This window comes from Schistocerca nitens, chromosome 1, assembly GCF_023898315.1.
Source record: "Schistocerca nitens isolate TAMUIC-IGC-003100 chromosome 1, iqSchNite1.1, whole genome shotgun sequence".
Classification (NCBI taxonomy): Eukaryota; Metazoa; Arthropoda; class Insecta; order Orthoptera; family Acrididae; genus Schistocerca; species Schistocerca nitens.
The window spans coordinates 172,338,721-172,362,216 of NC_064614.1; the positions used below are offsets into that span (position 1 = coordinate 172,338,721).

General features: G+C 40.5%; 1 protein-coding gene across 1 annotated transcript in view; it reads left to right on the forward strand.

Moving 5' to 3' along the window:
• The window catches only part of LOC126244783 (serine/threonine-protein phosphatase 6 regulatory ankyrin repeat subunit B-like), a 285,876-nt gene that overhangs the window by 206,299 nt on the left and 56,081 nt on the right, over positions 1 to 23,496 (forward strand). The window contains exons 10-11 of the mRNA XM_049948266.1: positions 3,626 to 3,724; positions 9,249 to 9,341. Coding sequence (XP_049804223.1) covers positions 3,626 to 3,724; positions 9,249 to 9,341 — 192 coding nt within the window. The remainder of the gene's footprint in view (positions 1 to 3,625; positions 3,725 to 9,248; positions 9,342 to 23,496) is intronic.

A 23,496-nucleotide genomic window follows, 5' to 3' on the forward strand; every position in this document is an offset into this window, starting at 1 on the left:
GAAGCTCTCCTGCGAACCTTGCAGAACTAGCACTCCTGAAAGAAAGGATATTGCAGAGACATGGCTTAGCCACAGCCTGGCGTGAGTCGTGCTTCGGTAGCTCAGTTGGTAGAGCACTTGCCCGCGAAAGGCAAAGGTCCCGAGTTCGAGTCTCGGTCGGGCACACAGTTTTAATCTGCCAGGAAGTTTCATATCAGCGCACACTCCGCTGCAGAGTGAAAATCTCATTCTGGAAACATCCCCCAGGCTGTGGCTAAGCCATGTCTCTGCAATATCCTTTCTTTCAGGAGTGCTAGTTCTGCAAGGTTCGTAGGACAGCTTCTGTAAAGTTTGGAAGGTAGGAGTCGAGATACTGGCAGAAGTAAAGCTGTGAGACCGGGCGTGAGTCGTGCTTCGGTAGCTCAGTTGGTAGAGCACTTGCCCGCGAAAGGCAAAGGTCCCGAGTTCGAGTCTCGGTCGGGCACACAGTTTTAATCTGCCAGGAAGTTTCATATCAGCGCACACTCCGCTGCAGAGTGAAAATCTCATTCTGGAAACATCCCCCAGGCTGTGGCTAAGCCATGTCTCTGCAATATCCTTTCTTTCAGGAGTGCTAGTTCTGCAAGGTTCGCAGGAGAGCTTCTGTAAAGTTTGGAAGGTAGGAGACGAGATACTGGCAGAAGTAAAGCTGTGAGACCGGGCGTGAGTCGTGCTTCGGTAGCTCAGTTGGTAGAGCACTTGCCCGCGAAAGGCAAAGGTCCCGAGTTCGAGTCTCGGTCGGGCACACAGTTTTAATCTGCCAGGAAGTTTCATATCAGCGCACACTCCGCTGCAGAGTGAAAATCTCATTCTGGAAACATCCCCCAGGCTGTGGCTAAGCCATGTCTCTGCAATATCCTTTCTTTCAGGAGTGCTAGTTCTGCAAGGTTCGCAGGAGAGCTTCTGTAAAGTTTGGAAGGTAGGAGACGAGATACTGGCAGAAGTAAAGCTGTGAGACCGGGCGTGAGTCGTGCTTCGGTAGCTCAGTTGGTAGAGCACTTGCCCGCGAAAGGCAAAGGTCCCGAGTTCGAGTCTCGGTCGGGCACACAGTTTTAATCTGCCAGGAAGTTTCATATCAGCGCACACTCCGCTGCAGAGTGAAAATCTCATTCTGGAAACATCCCCCAGGCTGTGGCTAAGCCATGTCTCTGCAATATCCTTTCTTTCAGGAGTGCTAGTTCTGCAAGGTTCGCAGGAGAGCTTCTGTAAAGTTTGGAAGGTAGGAGACGAGATACTGGCAGAAGTAAAGCTGTGAGACCGGGCGTGAGTCGTGCTTCGGTAGCTCAGTTGGTAGAGCACTTGCCCGCGAAAGGCAAAGGTCCCGAGTTCGAGTCTCGGTCGGGCACACAGTTTTAATCTGCCAGGAAGTTTCATATCAGCGCACACTCCGCTGCAGAGTGAAAATCTCATTCTGGAAACATCCCCCAGGCTGTGGCTAAGCCATGTCTCTGCAATATCCTTTCTTTCAGGAGTGCTAGTTCTGCAAGGTTCGCAGGAGAGCTTCTGTAAAGTTTGGAAGGTAGGAGACGAGATACTGGCAGAAGTAAAGCTGTGAGACCGGGCGTGAGTCGTGCTTCGGTAGCTCAGTTGGTAGAGCACTTGCCCGCGAAAGGCAAAGGTCCCGAGTTCGAGTCTCGGTCGGGCACACAGTTTTAATCTGCCAGGAAGTTTCATATCAGCGCACACTCCGCTGCAGAGTGAAAATCTCATTCTGGAAACATCCCCCAGGCTGTGGCTAAGCCATGTCTCTGCAATATCCTTTCTTTCAGGAGTGCTAGTTCTGCAAGGTTCGCAGGAGAGCTTCTGTAAAGTTTGGAAGGTAGGAGACGAGATACTGGCAGAAGTAAAGCTGTGAGACCGGGCGTGAGTCGTGCTTCGGTAGCTCAGTTGGTAGAGCACTTGCCCGCGAAAGGCAAAGGTCCCGAGTTCGAGTCTCGGTCGGGCACACAGTTTTAATCTGCCAGGAAGTTTCATATCAGCGCACACTCCGCTGCAGAGTGAAAATCTCATTCTGGAAACATCCCCCAGGCTGTGGCTAAGCCATGTCTCTGCAATATCCTTTCTTTCAGGAGTGCTAGTTCTGCAAGGTTCGCAGGAGAGCTTCTGTAAAGTTTGGAAGGTAGGAGACGAGATACTGGCAGAAGTAAAGCTGTGAGACCGGGCGTGAGTCGTGCTTCGGTAGCTCAGTTGGTAGAGCACTTGCCCGCGAAAGGCAAAGGTCCCGAGTTCGAGTCTCGGTCGGGCACACAGTTTTAATCTGCCAGGAAGTTTCATATCAGCGCACACTCCGCTGCAGAGTGAAAATCTCATTCTGGAAACATCCCCCAGGCTGTGGCTAAGCCATGTCTCTGCAATATCCTTTCTTTCAGGAGTGCTAGTTCTGCAAGGTTCGCAGGAGAGCTTCTGTAAAGTTTGGAAGGTAGGAGACGAGATACTGGCAGAAGTAAAGCTGTGAGACCGGGCGTGAGTCGTGCTTCGGTAGCTCAGTTGGTAGAGCACTTGCCCGCGAAAGGCAAAGGTCCCGAGTTCGAGTCTCGGTCGGGCACACAGTTTTAATCTGCCAGGAAGTTTCATATCAGCGCACACTCCGCTGCAGAGTGAAAATCTCATTCTGGAAACATCCCCCAGGCTGTGGCTAAGCCATGTCTCTGCAATATCCTTTCTTTCAGGAGTGCTAGTTCTGCAAGGTTCGCAGGAGAGCTTCTGTAAAGTTTGGAAGGTAGGAGACGAGATACTGGCAGAAGTAAAGCTGTGAGACCGGGCGTGAGTCGTGCTTCGGTAGCTCAGTTGGTAGAGCACTTGCCCGCGAAAGGCAAAGGTCCCGAGTTCGAGTCTCGGTCGGGCACACAGTTTTAATCAGCCAGGAAGTTTCATATCAGCGCACACTCCGCTGCAGAGTGAAAATCTCATTCTGGAAACATCCCCCAGGCTGTGGCTAAGCCATGTCTCTGCAATATCCTTTCTTTCAGGAGTGCTAGTTCTGCAAGGTTCGCAGGAGAGCTTCTGTAAAGTTTGGAAGGTAGGAGACGAGATACTGGCAGAAGTAAAGCTGTGAGACCGGGCGTGAGTCGTGCTTCGGTAGCTCAGTTGGTAGAGCACTTGCCCGCGAAAGGCAAAGGTCCCGAGTTCGAGTCTCGGTCGGGCACACAGTTTTAATCTGCCAGGAAGTTTCATATCAGCGCACACTCCGCTGCAGAGTGAAAATCTCATTCTGGAAACATCCCCCAGGCTGTGGCTAAGCCATGTCTCTGCAATATCCTTTCTTTCAGGAGTGCTAGTTCTGCAAGGTTCGCAGGAGAGCTTCTGTAAAGTTTGGAAGGTAGGAGACGAGATACTGGCAGAAGTAAAGCTGTGAGACCGGGCGTGAGTCGTGCTTCGGTAGCTCAGTTGGTAGAGCACTTGCCCGCGAAAGGCAAAGGTCCCGAGTTCGAGTCTCGGTCGGGCACACAGTTTTAATCTGCCAGGAAGTTTCATTATCAGTATACAGTGGAAACCTGGGGACAAGATGTGTTCTTTTCATTTCATTTCTTTGCTAAGTACAATTTGACTCTTTATATAATTTCTAATTAATATGAATGATTAACTCTTCTTGTTTCTGATACAATAGACAGTCACTCATTTGATTGCTGCTGGTGCAGATGTGAATTTCAAGGATGACAATGGTTGTACACCACTGCTTGCAGCTATTCACAAGGAGCGTTTGAAGGTATGTTTTGTTTCCCAAACAGAAAAGAATGTAAGTAATTAATAAAGTAACAATAACTGTGACATCACAATGACACAGTGCTCTTCCAGTCATTCTCCATTAAGATCTTTTCTAACATTATGCATTGCTGTAAGTTGAAGGGTTGCAGCAACAAACTAAACTGTATGAAGTAATTGCAAAAATCTCAAATAGCTCTTGACCATTTTACTTTAAATTCTTACATAGTAATCGAATAAATATTCAGATGGTCATGGGATACATATGTTTTTAAGCAACAGTCTACAGGTGTTCTGTTAAAACTAATAGCAATAAAGAAAATATTGTTCTGTGAAAATGTGCAGTTTCATTGTCTTTCTCCTTGTACTCTGTTTCTACCATGATAGCTTAAATTGGGGTTTATACAAGGGCGATGTACTTGAGGACAATATTATGGAAATGGAAGAGGATGTAAATGAAGATGAAATGGGAGATAAGATATGCGTGAAGAGTTTGACAGAGCACTGAAAGACCTGAGTCGAAACAAGGCCCCGGGAGTAGACAACATTCCATTAGAACTACTGATGGCCTTGGGAGAGCCAGTCATGACAAAACTCTACCATCTGGTGAGCAAGATGTATGAGACAGGCGAAATACCCACAGACTTCAAGAAGAATATAATAATTCCAATCCCAAAGAAAGCAGGTGTTGACAGATCGGAAAATTACTGAACTATCAGTTTAATAAGTCACAGCTGCAAAATACTAATGTGAATTCTTTACAGACGAATGGAAAAACTGGTAGAAGCGGACCTCGGGGAAGATCAGTTTGGATTCCGTAGAAATGTTGGAACACGTGAGGCAATACTAACCTTACGACTTATCTTAGAAGAAAGATTAAGAAAAGGCAAACCTACGTTTCTAGCATTTGTAGACTTAGAGAAAGCTTTTGACAACGTTAACTGGAATACTCTCTTTCAAATTCTGAAGGTGGCAGGGGTAAAATACAGGGAGGGAAAGGCTATTTACAACTTGTACAGAAACCAGATGGCAGTTATAAGAGTCGAGGGGCATGAAAGGGAAGCAGTGGTTGGGAAAGGAGTGAGACAGGGTTGTAGCCTCTCTCCGATGTTATTCAATCTGTATATTGAGCAAGCAGTAAAGGAAACAAAAGAAAAATTTGGAGTAGGTATTAAAATCAATGGAGAAGAAGTAAAAACTTTGAGGTTCGCCGATGACATTGTAATTCTGTCAGAGACAGCAAAAGACTTGGAAGAGCAGTTGAATGGAATGGACAGTGTCTTGAAAGGAGGATATAAGATGAACATCAACAAAGCAAAACGAGGATAATGGAATGTAGTCAAATTAAACCGGGTGATGCTGAGGGGATTAGATTAGGAAATGAGACACTTAAAGTAGTAAAGGAGTTTTGCTATTTAGGGAGCAAAATAACTGATGAAGGTCGAAGTAGAGAGGATATAAAATGTAGACTGGCAATGGCAAGGAAAACGTTTCTGAAGAAGAGAAATTTGTTAACATCAAGTATAGATTAAAGTGTCAGGAAGTCGTTTTGGAAAGTATTTGTATGGAGTGTAGCCATGTATGGACGTGAAACATGGACGATAACTAGTTTCGACAAGACTAGAATACAAGCTTTTGAAATGTGGTGATACAGAAGAATGCTGAAGATTAGATGGGTAGATCACATAACTAATGAGGAGGTATTGAATAGGATTTGGGAGAAGAGGAGTTTGTGGCACAACTTGACTAGAAGAAGGGATCGGTTGGTAGGACATGTTTTGAGGCATCAAGGGATCACAAATTTAGCATTGGAGGGCAGCGTGGAGGGTAAAAATCGTAGAGGGAGACCAAGAGATGAATACACCAAGCAGATTCAGAAGGATGTAGGTAGCAGTAGGTACTGGGAGATGAAGAAGCTTGCACAGGATAGAGTAGCATGGAGAGCTGCATCAAACCAGTCTCAGGACTGAAGACCACAACAACAACAGCTTAAATTGAATGGGTAAATTGGTAGGGACCATTAGTATACAAGGTATGAGAGAGACCTCTCCTGGTGCTGAGTCTGTGAAGTCCGTAAATTCAGTGACATTATTGCACATAGTTTGATTCTGCAAATGGTGACCATCACAAATTTTTGGATGGTTGAGATTATGTAGTTACTTACCATAAATATGACATGTTGAGTTGCAGAGAGGCACAATGAAAAGACACTCACGCATTTATTTTTAGCAAAGTTTTCCCCACAAAACAAAACACGCACACGTTCATTCACACAAGCAAGCACAGCTCATGCACACATTACCATCGTCCCAAGCATCTCGAACCAGAGCCACAAATGGCAGTCAAGTGTATGTGTGAGGTGTGTTTGCTTCTGGGAATGAATGTGTGTGTGTTTCCTTTTCTGAAGAAGGCTTTGGTCGGAAGCTAATGCGTAAGTGTAATTTTGTTGCACATATCTACAACTCAGCGTGTCACCTTTACAGTGAGTAGCAACCTATCATTTCCTTGTACTGTTGATATTCCAACCTGAAATTTTCATTGTCATATTGGGTAGTAATATTCTAATCATAAGCTGGTAAGCTTTCCTAAAATACAGGTTTTCTGTGAAAACTGAATGCAAGGAAGAAAACAAAACAGCACATTGTTGTGCATTCAATTTTTTTCTTAAAATTATATATACAGACAAAAAAATGTGTGGGAGAAACAATTTATATTATGGTTTAAATTCCTTGCCATAATACTTACAACCAAACATGAGAAACAAAAATGAAAGAGCACATTTTCATAGCACAGTACAGCAAAGCATTTTCTTTCTCATAGTGGATTTTAAAAGAATTCCCATACATTGTTGTTTAAAAAAATGCATAGCCTTTGTCTGCCCAAATATTTATTAGTGAAGTAAAGCTCTGCGTTATAGCTCTGGTGAGTTAATTGGGGTTGATGAACTGTGGTCCTCTGCCAATTTCACCATTTGGATGTGGGGGCCATTGGGTCAGCACACTGCTCTCCTCATTATTGTTAGCTTGAATGATTTGAGTATTTTGTAAAAACTTGAAGTAAATTGGTCAAGAACTTTTTGGGATCTTTTTCATTCATTCATTCTTACCCTCTCCCTTAAAACCCACATCCTTTCATCTTTCCCTCTCCTTCCCTCTTTCCCGATGAAGCAACCATTGGTTGTGAAAGCTTGAATTTTGTGTGTATGTATGTGTTTGTTTGTGTATCTATCGACCTGCCAACGCTTAGGTATGGTAAGTCACATCATCTTTGTTTTTAAATACATTAATATGTATTGATAGAAAAAACTGTGTACACCATCATATCAGAGAACTAAACTTTTTTTTTAAGAGGATAAACTTCGATTGTCTTTTTAACAGTATCAAAGGTAATCCAGTTATGTCACAGGAATAGAATAAATAAAGGAGCTCTTGACTGCATGTTTAATTCTAAATACTGCCATATTTGGAATAAATTTCATCTAACAGTACAGTGTGGCCACAGAATTAAGATAGGAACTCCTTTAGTGACATTTAAATAATTATGTATCTTATGTTATATATTTTCACTATTTCTACTTGTTTCATAATGTCAAAAATACACATTTTTGTTCTTGGTAGAACGTTGTGTATATGATAGCTTTTATTCCATTGGAGGTAAGCAGTGTGTGTTAGGATTTATTGTTTCTTAATTTTGTAATTAAATTAACAATTCCTGTCAATATCCATTGCTTCAGGTTCCTGAGAATTAGTGAGTTATTATAATTTTTAATTGGTAGATTATTTATCTTTTTTTAGTTGCAAATTACTGACTAAATGCTTAATTTTTTTTCAATCTTTCATTTTTTGATCATTAATAATATGTTCATTTTTATAGACTATAGTTGGTTTTTACATTTTCTTGTGTTGTCATTTAATTTCAGGATTAATGTTTTGTCATAAGACATGAATATTTTAGGCTGAAAATATTAATGCACATTATAAAATTCCAGAGTTGTATTTCATTTCTGGAGGTGTGTAGGGCCAAATACAAGAATTGTACAAGATATTTATGATTTCCTTCTTTGAAACAAAGTGATACAAAACACACACACACACACACACACACAGAGAGAGAGACAAACACACAAACACAAACACATACATATTGTCCTAGCTGACTATGTCATTTGGTGCTGCAGCTGAATAGTTGGAGGTTATGGTTTTGTTGGATGGAGAGAGTAAGTGTAGAAAGGTGGCAGCACTGCGGTGGGAACAGTGGAGGAAAGAGGAGCTAATAGCTGGAATGCAGAGACTGCAAGGCACGTGATAGAAATGTGGCACTGGTGATCTAGCTCACTCTGGCACTACGTGAGTGTATTATATGATGAAGTGGAGGAGTGGTTAGTGAGGAGGTGCAGGAGGGAGATACAGAACTTGGAAGACAGGGAATGTAGAAAGAAAGGTGTCAGTGTAGATTAATAGGGTGAAATGGGAAACATGGGGACAGAAATGGAATTGGTTGTGGGACGGGCTAGTCAAGACTGGGATAGGAGGATTACAGGATCAAAGGAATGTTTCAAAGGTAATCCCATCTATGTAATATAGAGAAGCTGGTGTATGGGAGAGGTCAGGACTGAGGATCAAAGATCCAGATGGTGTGCATTGCTAAATAGCTGTGGATACTGAGCATGTTATGCTCAGCAGCACACTCTGCTACTGAATGGTGAACTTTGCTTTTGGCACAGTCTGGCCGTATCCATTCTTTCAACTAGATGGCTGGTTGCTGGTGATGCCTATTTATAAAGCTGCTCAAAAGTTACAGCAGGGTTCATTAATGTTGTGACTTCTTTCACAGGTATCCTTGCCTCTGATAGTGTAAGATACAGATGTGTCAAAATTAGAATAGTATTTTCTTGCCAGCGAACAGGACAAATCTTTTTCTTAGATGTTGCACAGGGATGTAACCCATGTGGATATTTTCGCAATTGGTTGGGTAGCAGAATACAACTTTGGATCGCAGGGGATGGAGAGAATATTGTAGGAATGATGATCATTTCCGTACATAATGCTAAATAGTTGGTATTCAGGTGCAGGATTTGGTTAAGATGTTTGAATGTGAAGTGAAAGGGGGGGGGGGGAGGGGGTGATCTTTTATAGCTGGTTCATGGAGGGTGATTTTAGGATTAAGAGGATGTATGGATGTACCCCTCTAACCACTCCATACTGTCAGTTAGCTCCAAGTAAGAACATTGTCTGAGAGCTCAACTATGTTTTAAGCTCAGTTCAGCACTTCAGCTCTACAGTGAGTAACTACCTTTACTCTTTAAATTAGATGTATTCCATACAAGACTTACCAGAATCATATCAACGTTTAAAATACTCATCTAGTTTTGTTCAATATGGTGCATGAACATAAGTAATTGTCAATTATAGCACAGTTTGTTCTTATGATTCCACATCCACAAATTTAGATGTATCTCTCTTTTGAATCTATCACTTATGTACAAGAATGCTTTATCCTGTGTGATCTGTCAAAGTATCCATTTGTAGGCACTGGACCTTTTGCTGAAGGCTGGTGCTGATCGAAATGCAGTGGATAACTGTGGTGTGACAGCTCTTCACTTGGCTGCCAACTGTCGGAAGGTAAATTCAGTTAATCAGACATTCTTGTCTTTCAAAGCAGTATGATACTATTGTTCTCATACAGTGTATATAACAATTATTGCTATAGTTACCGAAGTGATGTGAGAATGTTTTGTAATCAAAAAAGGACTATTTTTTCTGTAGATAAATTAGAACTTGAATTTCTGTTCAGCTGTTTCTCTACTGGACTTGTTCTAATCTCTGTTGACACAACCAACTTCTTACTCAGTTTATTTCTATTGTCTCCATTCCCCTCTGTACTTAATGGCCACCTTTTCCACAGAATTGTAAATGAATTAATCTCATGTATGGAAGTACTAGAACTCTTGACTTTTGAATCCATGTATTTTATATATCATAGTTCATGATTATTATGGTGAAAGCCTCTTTTTATCAGTGTTACAGACAACACATTTTGTTGTTAGTGATTAAAAATTTGCTGAGTACTCAGTTTTGCCTGGGTATGTACTCATTCCAGTTTTCTATTATTGCATCTCCTCCTTGCCCCTCCTTCTGTCCAGCTCCTCCACTCCCAAGTTTCTGTCCATTTCCTCCTGTCCCTACCTCTGTCCATCTGCTTACCCCCCCCCCCTCCCCCCCTTACCCATTCCTGTACAGCTCCAGCTCCTTCCCTCTCTGTCCAACTCCTTGTCCTCCCACTCTCTGTCCATCTCCTTCTCCACCCTCTCTCCGTCCATTGAAATGATTAAACTGCTTGGATACAATGACGAAAAAGACATTAAGGAAGAATTGTGCCTGAAGTAAAAAAAGCGTGGACTATTTCATTCTGAGTTGGTTTACATTTTTTTACTTAAGTGCACAATTCTTCCTTAATGTCTTTTTTGTCATTGTCTCTAAGCAGTTTAATTGTTTCAGATCAGTTTGCATTAACCTTGATCTGCATACTGTCATTACTATTATAATTATTGTCATTAGAATAATTAATACTGTGAGTATTTTGTGTTTTGAATTATTTGTGTTTTTTGTGCGGCCCCCATTCAGCTCTGTGACCAACACTGGAGGGTGTAATGAGGTCACTTTTAGTTTGTTTGTGGTGGCATGTTTGTATGTGGTTCCCGTTGCTCTTCCACTACCCGAACATCATTTGTCTGGTGGGATGTCCAACTGGCATGGTTATGATGTGGGTGATTACTTCGTACATCACTGTGATTTCGATTTATTCCAGGAGGTGGTCCATCTTTTGTTGCCACCAGCCTGGTTGGTTACTATGCCAGTAATTCCCATTGAAATTACAATAATAATTCGCCTTCTGGTTTGTATTTTGTTTGTATCTACACCTCTTATTATTGTTGTAGTATTGATTATGATTATAGTTAAAGTTAGAAAAATGCCCATTGTCATTTGCCCTGTTATTATTGTATGGTCTATGACCATTATAATTCCAATCCCAAAGAAAGCAGGTGTTGACAGATGTGAAAATTACCAAACTATCAGTTTAATAAGTCACAACTGCAAAATACTAATGTGAACTCTTTACAGATGAATGAAAAAACTGGTAGAAGCCGACCTTAGGGAAGATCAGTTTGGATTCCGTAGAAATATGGGAACACGTGTGGCAATACTGACCCTACGACTTATCTTAGAAAATAGATTAAGGAAAGGCAAACCTACATTTCTAGCATTTGCAAACTTAGAGAAAGCTTTTGACAATGTTGACTCGAATACTCTCTTTCAAATTCTGAAGGTGGCAGGGGTAAAATACAGGGAGCAAAAAGCTATTTACAATTTGTGCAGAAACCAGATGGCACCTATAAGAGTCGAGGGGTATGAAAGGGAAGCAGTGGTTAGGAAGGGAGTGAGACAGGGTTGTAACCTCTCCCCGATGTTATTCAATCTGTATATTGAGCAAGCAGTAAAGGAAACAAAAGAAAAATTCGGAGTAGGTATTAAAATCCATGGAGAAGAATTAAAAACTTTGAGGTTTGCCGATGACATTGTAAGTCTGTCAGAGACAGCAAAGGACTTGGAAGAGCAGTTGAACGGAATGGACAGTGTCTTGAAAGGAGGAAATAAGATGAACATCAACAAAAGCAAAGTGAGAATAACGGAATGTAGTCGAATTAAGTCAAGTGATGCTGAGGGAATTAGATTAGTAAATGAGACACTTCGAGTAGTAAAGGAGTTTTGCTATTTAGGGAGCAAAATAACTGATGAAGGTCGAAGTAGAGAGGATATAAAATGTAGACTGGCAATGGCAAGGAAAACGTTTCTGAAGAAGAGAAATTTGTTAACATCAAGTATAGATTAAAGTGTCAGGAAGTCGTTTCGGAAAGTATTTGTATGGAGTGTAGCCATGTATGGACGTAAAACATGGACGATAACTAGTTTCGACAAGACTAGAATACAAGCTTTTGAAATGTGGTGATACAGAAGAATGCTGAAGATTAGATGGGTAGATCACATAACTAATGAGGAGGTATTGAATAGGATTTGGGAGAAGAGGAGTTTTTGGCACAACTTGACTAGAAGAAGGGTTCGGTTGGAAGGACATGTTCTGAGGCATCAAGGGATCACCTATTTAGTATTGGAGGGTAGCATGGAGGTTAAAAATCATAGAGGAAGACCAAGAGATGAATACACTAAGTTTCAGAAGGATGTAGGTTGCAGTAGGTACTGGGAGATGAAGAAGCTTGCACAGGATAGAGTAGCATGGAGAACTGCATCAAACCAGTCCCTGGACTGAAGACCACAACAACATGACCATTACTATTGTAGTGTCTCTCTTGTGGGGTTTCTCCACTCTTCTGGATGTCATGATTCCATTTTCCATTCCCATTATGGGTATTACTATTTGTGCAGTGTGAATCATGCATGTGTTGATTACCAATTCATTTTGATGCCTTCCTGTATCAGGTCAGTTTAATCTAACTGACAGAAATTTTTCTAGGTCAGTTTCCCTTACACTGATCAATTTGTCTTGGATACTCAAAGGGAGTTTCAGTTTAAAAATTCTTATTGCATTTTTATATTACACCAGCTCATCTCAGTATTGTGTTTTATTTATATTCTTTTTGAAGTACTCCTTGCGAGAACCTATTTCGCAAGTATATGGTTTGAGATTGTACACTTCTTTCCTAAGCCTTTCTTGCATGCTGGTTGAACAGTATTATTCTAAAAAACCTTTTTTCAAATTGGCAACAGTCTTGCCACAGTGGATACACCGGTTCCTGTGAGATCACCGAAGTTAAGTGCTGTCGGGCGTGGCCGGCACTTGGATGGGTGACCATCCAGCCGCCATGCGCTGTTGGCATTTTTCGGGGTGCACTCAGCCTCGTGATGCCAATTGAGGAGCTACTCGACCGAATAGTAGCAACTCCGGTCAAAGAAAACCATCATAACGACCGGGAGAGTGGTGTGCTGACCACATGCCCCTCCTGTCCGCATCCTCACTGAGGATGACACGGCGGTCAGATGGTCCCGATGGGCCACTTGTGGCCTGAAGACAGAGTGCTTTTTTTCAAATTGGTCAGAGGTATGACATTGTTCTGCAGCCTCTGTTGCCCAGAGAGCAGCATCTCCTTTTATGAAGAAATGCAATCTTTCTGTTCATTCCACAACCTCAGAAGCACACCTCTAAATGATTTTATAAACGTCATGAGATGAGGTGTTTTCCTGTCTTGAATGAAGATTGGCAATTGTCTGTGCTTAATTAAGCTTAGCTCTGCTAATATATTTGTAGTCTGTTGCATTATGTTATTTGTGTCTGGTAAAATATTGCTTGGTGTGTTTTGTTTTGTACATATCCTCTATATGAGGAAACCATGTGATTATTGCCATAACATTTATCTCTTTCCCGAGATGCAGGAAGATTATGCTGATTGAAACTTTTAATCTATTGTATCTCCTGTAATTCTTTTACTTTATCTGACGTTTTTTGAAATTCAGAATTAAAATTCTCTACTTTATGAATAGAACCACATGATACTAGAACACCTGCCTGCTTTGTTGCCCAATAGCAATTCATTATTTAATTTCTCCACAATATCTATATCCTTTTGTTCTAACCACAGATAAATTCCATAACTATTTAATATTCTTGGTTAACAAAATGCACTCTGTAGTGACAAATTCTGAAATTTTTCTGAAATTAGATTAACTGTTTTCTTTAAAGTTGACTCGGCTGTCTGCACACCTAGCAGATCAGTACCACTCTGTGTTACCTTTTCAGGTAATTTTTGTTAGTCTTATTTAAATTGTTTTAGCTCATTGAGCTTTGATCTGAACTGTTCAGAAAATTTATCAAGTGTATTCACAATCTGCTTTGACTGCTGTTATGGTTTCAAAGTACTATCAATTCGTTCTGCCTGGTTCTCAGAAAATGTTTTTAAAGTATTGTCAATTTGTTGTTATTGCTGCTGCAGATGCTTACACACATGAGATAAAGATATTTTCTTGTATTTGCCAAACATTACCATTACCTGTAATTAGTGTACAGTTCTCCAGATACTTCACACACAGTTATTTAAGACTGATATTTTATCATATTTCAGCTTGTGAAAATGGCTTTTATCATGAGAAATTCTTCTGCTTTAGTTGCTATGTTCATGAAAAAAATTGCTTTCACCATTCACTGCAATGTTCACACATTGTATTTCGGAACTTAAACTAGTTATGCAATACTTTTATCCACTATTAATATGAAATTAGGATTATTTATCTTCACTTTCTGAAATGCAGTGCATGAAATATGAAATTCCAGAAGCAATCACCTTACTTTTTACAGCCATGTGTAGTCAGTTCCGGGAAACTCATCAGTCATCAACTGAAGTGCTACCTTCTATTAGTCCTCCAGATTGGTTGTACATGAAAAAGAAAATACACAAAAATTACAATATTGTATAATTTAGCACAGATGCTGAGTCACAGAAAAGCACGACAAGAAGACTGTCACAAAATGAGCTTTTGGCCAACAAGGCTGTGACGTTCACCTGCTTTATTTCTTTGTTGATTGCCCTCGGTTTCGACATACTGTGTTGCTATACTGGCTGAAAAACAGGGGTGGGGGGTGGGGGGGGGGGGTGGAAGTTCGACACTGACTACTATAAACTATAAATGATGTAGCCGACAGGTGCACAGTTGCGTTTCATAGTTCTTTACTTTCATTGTTCACGACCCCCCCCCCCCCCACCTCCACCCAATATTACACAGTTATATGGTCAGTTAACTACTGGCAAATTTTGATAAGCCTCATTAATAGTTTGCAGGCAGACATCAATATATCAGCATATACAGGTTTCTTGTCTGAAAATCAACCATGGACTGGCTGTCTCAGGACCAAAAATCGGGCCCTTATATATCATAACAATAACAGGCACTGAAACTACACATTGTTCGATGTTTCATTTACAGAAATTACAATTAAAACATACTTCATTCAATTAACTGAACACATCAAAAATTTCCATCTTTTTAACAGTTTCTCCTACCACGAGGGTTAAGCCAAATTATTTGTTTAAATCATGAAATTAACAGATATAGTAACACAAACAATACTTTTGACAAAACTGGTAATTACTTTGGAATAAATTAAGGGCTGGCTTTGCTAACATGTTTTCAAATAGAGCCAAATAAATACTTAAAGAATGCTAGTGTTTTGTCTTCCAAATGTTTATAATTAGTACAGAATTTATATTTGTTTATAACTCAACAATATAATTTGAGTTACAAAATGATTACTGATTTCACCCTATAACAAAAGACACTAACTAGGAATAGACCAAATAAATTAGAAAATCAATTACACATATAAAACTAAGCACAAAATTAGATCTGGTGCTATATTCTTTAAAACTGAGGGCCAACCTTTCTCTTTTATGAAAATGCAGATTATACCCATGTATGGCAACAGAAATTAGTCAAGAATAAAAAAAAAAAAAAAAGAATTTTAAGCAGTCAAATGGCAAAACAAGAGAGGAATTAAAAAGATCCCAGCTTGCTTCATCACATCACCCCCTCATTAGATTTACCAGATAGATATTGCAATCAGATAACTGGGCAATTCAGTGACTGCAAGTGACCCAGAAGATGGGTTAAAAATCTATGCACAAAAAATGTTACATAAGAAATTGCTTCAAAACTACAATACTTATGTTTTTTTCAAATTTATACCTATATGAACTGGCCATATGAAAATCCTCATACAAAATATTTACACACAGTGTAGTGTACAAAGGCACAAAATATCCACAAGTTATACTTTTAATAAAAATTTAGGCATGTTCATCATAAGTGATGTCCTTTTTGGGTAAACGAAGATTACGTTCAAAGATACATATGACTATTACAAGTCCTGTCATGCTTAAAAAAATAAATCCTTGTGGGTTGCAAAAAGTAAAATTACGCTCCAGATTGCAGTTCATTTTTAGACAGAAAATTTCACTTGCTCATTGTTTAATATTTTTCACAAGCACTTTCACTCTTTTAATGTGCTTTTACACATTTTCTCACCAAGTTGTCTCTGCCATCAACAGGTCCATGTGGCAGTTAGTAAGAAAATGCACTGCTATCAGTTCCTTTGGAGGCAGTTCTCCTCCACCACGGAACAGGAAAAAATGAGACGAATTACCCTACTTTAGTACACTTACTTTTACTTCTAACTAAGTCAAAGAAAAATGTTTCACACTAAAAATGATAGTCATTACTTCATAAATAGATACATTACACAGTTCTCATAACATCACAATAATTAGCACTAAACTTGACTATAGTACAAAAGGTGTGGACTAGAAGAAATTTTAAAATCAAGTGCACATTACACTACAAAACATTACTCTAGCTCATAACTCTGTCTGAAACTGGTTAAACATGAAATACTTTTGTTTCTTTCCCATTTGCAAAAAAAGCAAAAACTCAAGATTTACTAATCATTACATTATGAAAAAAGAATATAGTCACTATCACATAACTTAATTACTATTCAACTCAAAATTAAGGGGATGGAAGTTGTACCAAATCGTTGCCCTAATTCTCCTCTCAAATTGAGTACTACTCTCATTCAACAAGAAAATTAAATCATCACAAAATGTTACCAAATAGTTGACCTGTCAGAAATACTCGCATCGGTCTAGCATTCCAGTTATCAGTTAATCAGCAAAATTCCTTTTCATTTTCCAATATTAGCACTTTAAGCTTATAATTCCTCAGAACACAAATTACTTACGGTGTTAATTATAGTTTTTAGATAACCTGCTGAAACGCCTGAGCTAGCAGGCCATGTTGTGGAAAGGGGCCAAAATGGGGTTGCTGGCAGTTGCACTCAACATACAAACTTTATATGCCCACAAACAATATTACACAAGGATGAAAAACACTCAATGTTGCAATGGATGTCCTTTGATTAACTTTAGATTGGCTGAAGGCCACACTCAAAATCCAAGATGCGAAGTCTAAGTAAGAAACTGACATAGAAGGTTCTTTTGGAGGTGTCAGCCAAAAATAATTTCTATATCTCCAATCTAAACAGGCTGAAGCCCTTAGCACTTTAATTTTAATGGAACTTGGCTAGAGGCCACATATTAAGCAATAAGAAGTGTTTCAATTCAATGGCAGAAGGCCTTATCTTAAAACAATTGAAGCAAATTCGGCTGAAGGTCCCATACAAACCATCACAATCATATGCCTTACGGGCAAGACAAGAACATTATTCAAGAGATATTAAAACTCAGCTGGAGGCCACACATCAACACAATAATTTAAAGGCTTAAGCCCTTAAAAGATTTGATGTAAAATTCAGCTGAAGTCCCCTATAAGAACAACAATTCCATGCTTTAAGGGCAAGACAAGAACATTAACCCAGGATATATAAGAACTCGGCTGAAGGCCACACATCAACCATATAACTAAAACTCAAACAGTGAAGTTACTGTGTAACAGACATAGAATGACACTCAGAAGTTCCCATGGTTGGCCTGGAATTGTAGCACTAACGCCCATTTAGGCGAGACAGGCAGACTGACCAACAATCTCTTAATTGGAAGGCAACTCAACCAACCGACAGCCAACCGACCAATCAACCATATCAGTTCCACTCCATGCAACCAGCAAAATGACCACAAGATTACGATACAATGACACACAGTGAAGAAATGTAAACAGCTGAGGCTCAATAGTAAGTTAGGTGAGGACTCAACTTTCATGTCCAATATTGGTGGGCAGCTGTACAAAGTCAAATAGTGGTAATGCAGGAGTAGGTTTAATAATGAATAAAAAAATAGGAATGCGGGTAAACTACTACAAACAGCATAGTGAACGCATTATTGTGGCCAAAATAGACACAAAGCCCACGCCTACTACAGTAGTACAAGTTTATATGACAACTAGCTCTGAGGACGATGAAGAAATTGAAGAAATGTATGATGAAATAAAAGAAATTATTCAGTTAGTGAAGGGAGACGAAAATTTAATAGACATGGGTGACTGGAATTCAGTAGAAGGAAAAGGGAGAGAAGGAAACGTAGTAGGTGAATATGGATTGGGGCTAAGGAATGAAAGAGGAAGCCACCTGGTAGAATTTTGCACAGAGCACAACTTAATCATAGCTAACACTTGGTTCAAGAATCATAAAAGAAGGTTGTATACATGGAAGAAGCCTGGAGATACTGACAGATTTCAGATAGATTATATGATGGTAAGACAGAGATTTAGGAACCAGGTTTTAAATTGTAAGACATTTCCAGGGGCAGATGTGGACTCTGACCACAATCTATTGGTTATGAACTGTAGATTAAAACTGAAGAAACTGCAAAAAGGTGGGAATTTAAGGAGATGGGACCTGGATAAACTGACTAAACCAGAGTTTGTACAGAGTTTCAGGGTGAGCGTAAGGGAACAAATGGCAGGAATGGGGGAAAGAAGTACAGTAGAAGAAGAATGGGTAGCTTTGAGGGATGAGGTAGTGAAGGCAGCAGAGGATCAAGTAGGTAAAAAGACGAGGGCTAGTAGAAATCCTTGGGTAACAGAAGAGATACTGAATTTAATTTATGAAAGGAGAAAATACAAAAATCCAGTAAGTGAAGCAGGCAAAAAGGAATACAAACGTCTCAAAAATGAGATCGACAGGAAGTGCAAAATAGCTAAGCAGGGATGGCTAGAGGATAAATGTAAGGATGTAGAGGCTTATCTCACTAGGGGTAAGATAGATACTGCCTACAGGAAAATTAAAGAGACCTTTGGAGAAAAGAGAGCCACTTGTATGAATATCAAGAGCTCGGATGGAAACCCAGTTCTAAGCAAAGAAGGGAAAGCAGAAAGGTGGAAGGAGTATATAGAGGGTCTATACAAGGGCGATGTACTTGGAAGTGGAAGAGGATGTAGATGAAGATGAAATGGGAGATATGATACTGCATGCAGAGTTTGACAGAGCACTGAAAGACCTGAGTCGAAAAAAGGCCCCAGGAGTAGACAACATTCCATTAGAACTACTGACGGCCTTGGGAGAGCCAGTCCTGACAAAACTCTACCATCTAGTGAGCAAGATGTATGAGACAGGTGAAATACGCTAAGACTTCAAGAATAATATAATAATTCCAATCCCAAACAAAGCAGGTGTTGACAGATGTGAAAATTACCGAACTATGAGTTTAATAAGTCACAGCTGCAAAATACTAATGTGAACTCTTTACAGATGAATGAAAAAACTGGTAGAAGCCGACCTTGGGGAAGATCAGTTTGGATTCCGTAGAAATATGGGAACACGTGTGGCAATACTGACCCTACGACTTATCTTAGAAAATAGATTAAGGAAAGGCAAACCTACATTTCTAGCATTTGCAAACTTAGAGAAAGCTTTTGACAATGTTGACTCGAATACTCTCTTTCAAATTCTGAAGGTGGCAGGGGTAAAATACAGGGAGCAAAAAGCTATTTACAGTTTGTGCAGAAACCAGATGGCACTTATAAGGGTCGAGGGGTATGAAAGGGAAGCAGTGGTTGGGAAGGGAGTGAGACAGGGCTGTAGCCTCTCCCCGATGTTATTCAATCTGTATATTGAGCAAGCAGTAAAGGAAACAAAAGAAAAATTCAGAGTAGGTATTAAAATCCATGGAGAAGAAATAAAAACTTTGAGGTTTGCCGATGACATTGTAAATCTGTCAGAGACAGCAAAGGACTTGGATGAGCAGTTGAACAGAATGGACAGTGTCTTGAAAGGAGGAAATAAGATGAACATCAACAAAAGCAAAATGAGAATAGCGGAATGTAGTCGAATTAAGTCAAGTGATGCTGAGGGAATTAGATTAGTAAATGAGACACTTAAAGTAGTAAAGGAGTTTTGCTATTTAGGGAGCTAAATAACTGATGAAGGTCGAAGTAGATAGGATATAAAATGTAGACTGGCAATGGCAAGGAAAACGTTTCTGAAGAAGAGAAACTTGTTAACATCAAGTATAGATTAAAGTGTCAGGAAGTCGTTTCGGAAAGTATTTGTATGGAGTGTAGCCATGTATGGAAGTGAAACATGGATGATAAGTAGTTTGGACAAGAAGAGAATAGAAGCTTTCGAAATGTGGTGCTACAGAAGAATGCTGAAGATTAGATTGGTAGATCACATAACTAATGAGGAGGTGTTGAATAGGATTGGGGAGAAGAGAAGTTTGTGGCACAACTTGACTAGAAAAATGGTTCAAATGGCTCTGAGCACTATGGGACTCAACTGCTGAGGTCATTAGTCCCCTAGAACTTAGAACTAGTTAAACCTAACTAACCTAAGGACATCACAAACATCCATGCCCGAGGCAGGATTCGAACCTGCGACCGTAGCGGTCTTGCGGTTCCAGACTGCAGCGCCTTTAACCGCACGGCCACTTAGGCCGGCCAACTTGACTAGAAGAAGGGATCGGTTGGTAGGGCATGTTCTGAGGCATCAAGGGATCACCAATTTAGTATTGGAGGGCAGCGTGGAGGGTAAAATTCGTAGAGGTAGACCAAGAGATGAATACACCAAGCAGTTTCAGAAGGATGTAGGTTGCAGTAGGTATTGGGAGATGAAGAAGCTTGCGCAGGATAGAGTAGCATGGAGAGCTGCATCAAACCAGTCTCAGGACTGTAGACTACAACAACAACAACAACAACAACACTGATGGGCGACGAACTTCATAGCACTTGAAAGAAGCACCTCACACTCCAACCATGTGTGCATGCCGCCAGTGGCTCCAGTCTGACTCCACATGATGGGAGGGGTGCGGGGGTTGCTTGCTGCTCCACGCCAACCGACTGACTGGGCTGCTGGTCCATCCACGACTACTGCTCTGTCATGATTGCACTGCTGGGGCGTCTCCCACTAACTGACTTTCTTCGGACAGACAACATCCCAGAGACACTGACTCAGTCCCAACCATGTAGAGGGAACACAACCAACATCTTTGCACAGGAAGGAACCGACCCAAATACACATTGTCCATGAGATGACTGGCTGAACGACCAACCAATGGTCATCCTGACTGGTACTGGCTGTGCGGACCTCACTGGGGCTCCATGCCCGACTGCAGTGGTGCTGCATCACGATCTCCCTGCTGATCCTTCACCCACTGAACTGACGACATCGTGGAGACACTGGCTTGGACCCAACCATGCAAAGGGAACACAACCAACGTCTCTGCACAGGCAGGGACCAACCCAAATACACATCGTCGATGAGATTACCGACCAAACAACCAACCAACAGTCATCCCCACTGAAAATGGCTGTGCCGACCTCACTGGGGTTCCATGCCTGACTGTACTGCTGGTTCCACTCCAACTCAATGTATGCCAGGTGTTCCTTGACACACCACGACCGGGAAGTCATAGCCATCCAGCAAATATAATACAGCCGGGTAAATATTGATACGCACTGCTGCTGCCACTCACGGGCAGGCAAGACAGTAATTCAGTGTCACCAGCAATGGAAATTTAAAATTACGAGGCAGCCGTACGGTAAAACAAGGTGTTACATAATAGATGGCACGAACATGAGCCACACATGGCTCACCTGCACCTTCTCCTCCAAATATGCTGACATCTTTCATCTCCTGTTTTCCTTACCTCTTTGTTTGACAGATATTCTTTAACCATGGTACCAATTTACTTTCTTCCATCCTCTTGTGATTCCATTACTTATAACTAACACAACATAATATACTCATAGATAACACTAGAGAAACCTTTTGTAAAATATTTCTAAACTGAAGTATCTTTCTGTGCAAAATCACATGAATGTTGAAGATAGAATGTCTCTGATCCACTTATAAACTACAGATAGGATAGAAGAAGAGACTGTCTCAGGGAACATGAAGAATGAGACATATAGCTGGGGTAAGCATTATCACCACATAATGAAACCAACACAGAATACTGAACCACCTACTTGCTTTTAGGTCTTACTTCTGGTTCAATGCACATTATAGTAAGTTCCTCCTCTCCTTGTATGGGATAAACATTGCTACCCACACCATCATTCACCATCTCACTAGAATTAGAAATTGCACTCCTCTTACTACTGTCACTTACATTGCCCTTACCTATGATTACAGCACATTTATATACAAGTGGCTCTTCGTCACTACCTGCTCTAGTGTGAGGCAAAACTGGAGCACTATCTAGTTTAAACAGTTTGATCCAGAATTAAAATAATCTCCTCCACTTCTTTTACTTGAATTCCTCCATTACCATTTCCATGTCCATTCTGGCTATTCTCCACCCAACCATTCCTTGAGTTTCTACTGTAATTAATCCTGTTCATCATTTTTACCTGAAATTATCTCCCGGATACATTATGGTCATCAAAATTCCTCCTGTGATCTTCCACCAAGGACTTCACCCTCTCCACTTTATCAGCATAATCCAAGAAATCACTAATATTACCACTAGGGGCAGGTACAAGCAATTCTATAACTTTCTGAGGCAACTTAGTTTCTAAACCCATAATTATTGATTCACTGCCTAGCTCTTTGTCCATATATTTCAGTTTGTTTATCCAAGGCTGGCAGAAACGTTTCACAATACCCTTCTTAGAGTCAAATCTCTCTCCTACCCAAAATTCACTCAAAATTCTCTGCTGCTTCTCTTTGGACCAATATTCTTCTAGAAATGCTTTCTCAAAGCTTTGCCATGAAGTACAGCTATCAACTACCTGAGCTGCCCATCCATAAGCAACCCCTTTCAAAAAAACCTCTCACAAATAACATTTTCTCTTTGTCATTCCATGTTTCAGGCAAATCATTAAATGAAATGATAATTAAATGGACACCCTAGCTGCAAACAGGCGTTAATGTACTTCATTGGGGATAAACATTGCTACCCACACCATCATTCACCATCTCACTAGAATTAGAAATTGCACTCCTCTTACTACTGTCACTTACATTGCCCGAACTCGTACGGGACGTGGTAGATTAATCTGCCACGAGTAATGAGTATGATGGGCAAACATCTATTAGGCGCACTATGAATGTAGTGGTGTGGACATGTTGGGAATGTGGATCTCACGGGGAGCATGCAAGGGATAAGTCCCTGCAGACGGACTATCCTCTGTGCCCGCAGTGGCTCAGATGGATAGAGCGTCTGCCATGTAAGCAGGAGATCCCGGGTTCGAGTCCCGGTCGGGGCACACATTTTCAACATGTCCCCAATGAAGTACATCAACGCCTGTTTGCAGCTAGGGTGTCCATTTAATTATCATTTCATTTCTAGCAAAGCTGCATGGTCATCCACGGTAACTGTTCTTCCGGGAACAGATACTACCGTCATATATAGAAATCATTAAATTCCCTAATGAAATCCAGTGGATAAACCTCCTCATATGGTTCAAAATTATTAAATTTCTTATAACTAACAAATGAAGGACTTTTTAGTACAATACATACTCTATGCTTTAGATTTTGTACCTCTTCCATCTTTTTTCCTATTTTAGATAATTTTGAATCTACATTTTTATTTACTTTTACCAGTTTTTCCTCTACCACTACTGCACACGTGGTTTCTACCTGTGTTTCAAAAGGATTTTTAATTTGATTGATTTGGTTCTCAAGTTTAACTCTATTTTCATCACAAAATTTCCTGGCTGCTTTGACTTCATCTTTACGTTGTTTTTCAGAAGCCTCCACTCTCCTATTACAGTTATCACAAAGTTCTATTTCCCTCTTATACACATTTACTACTCA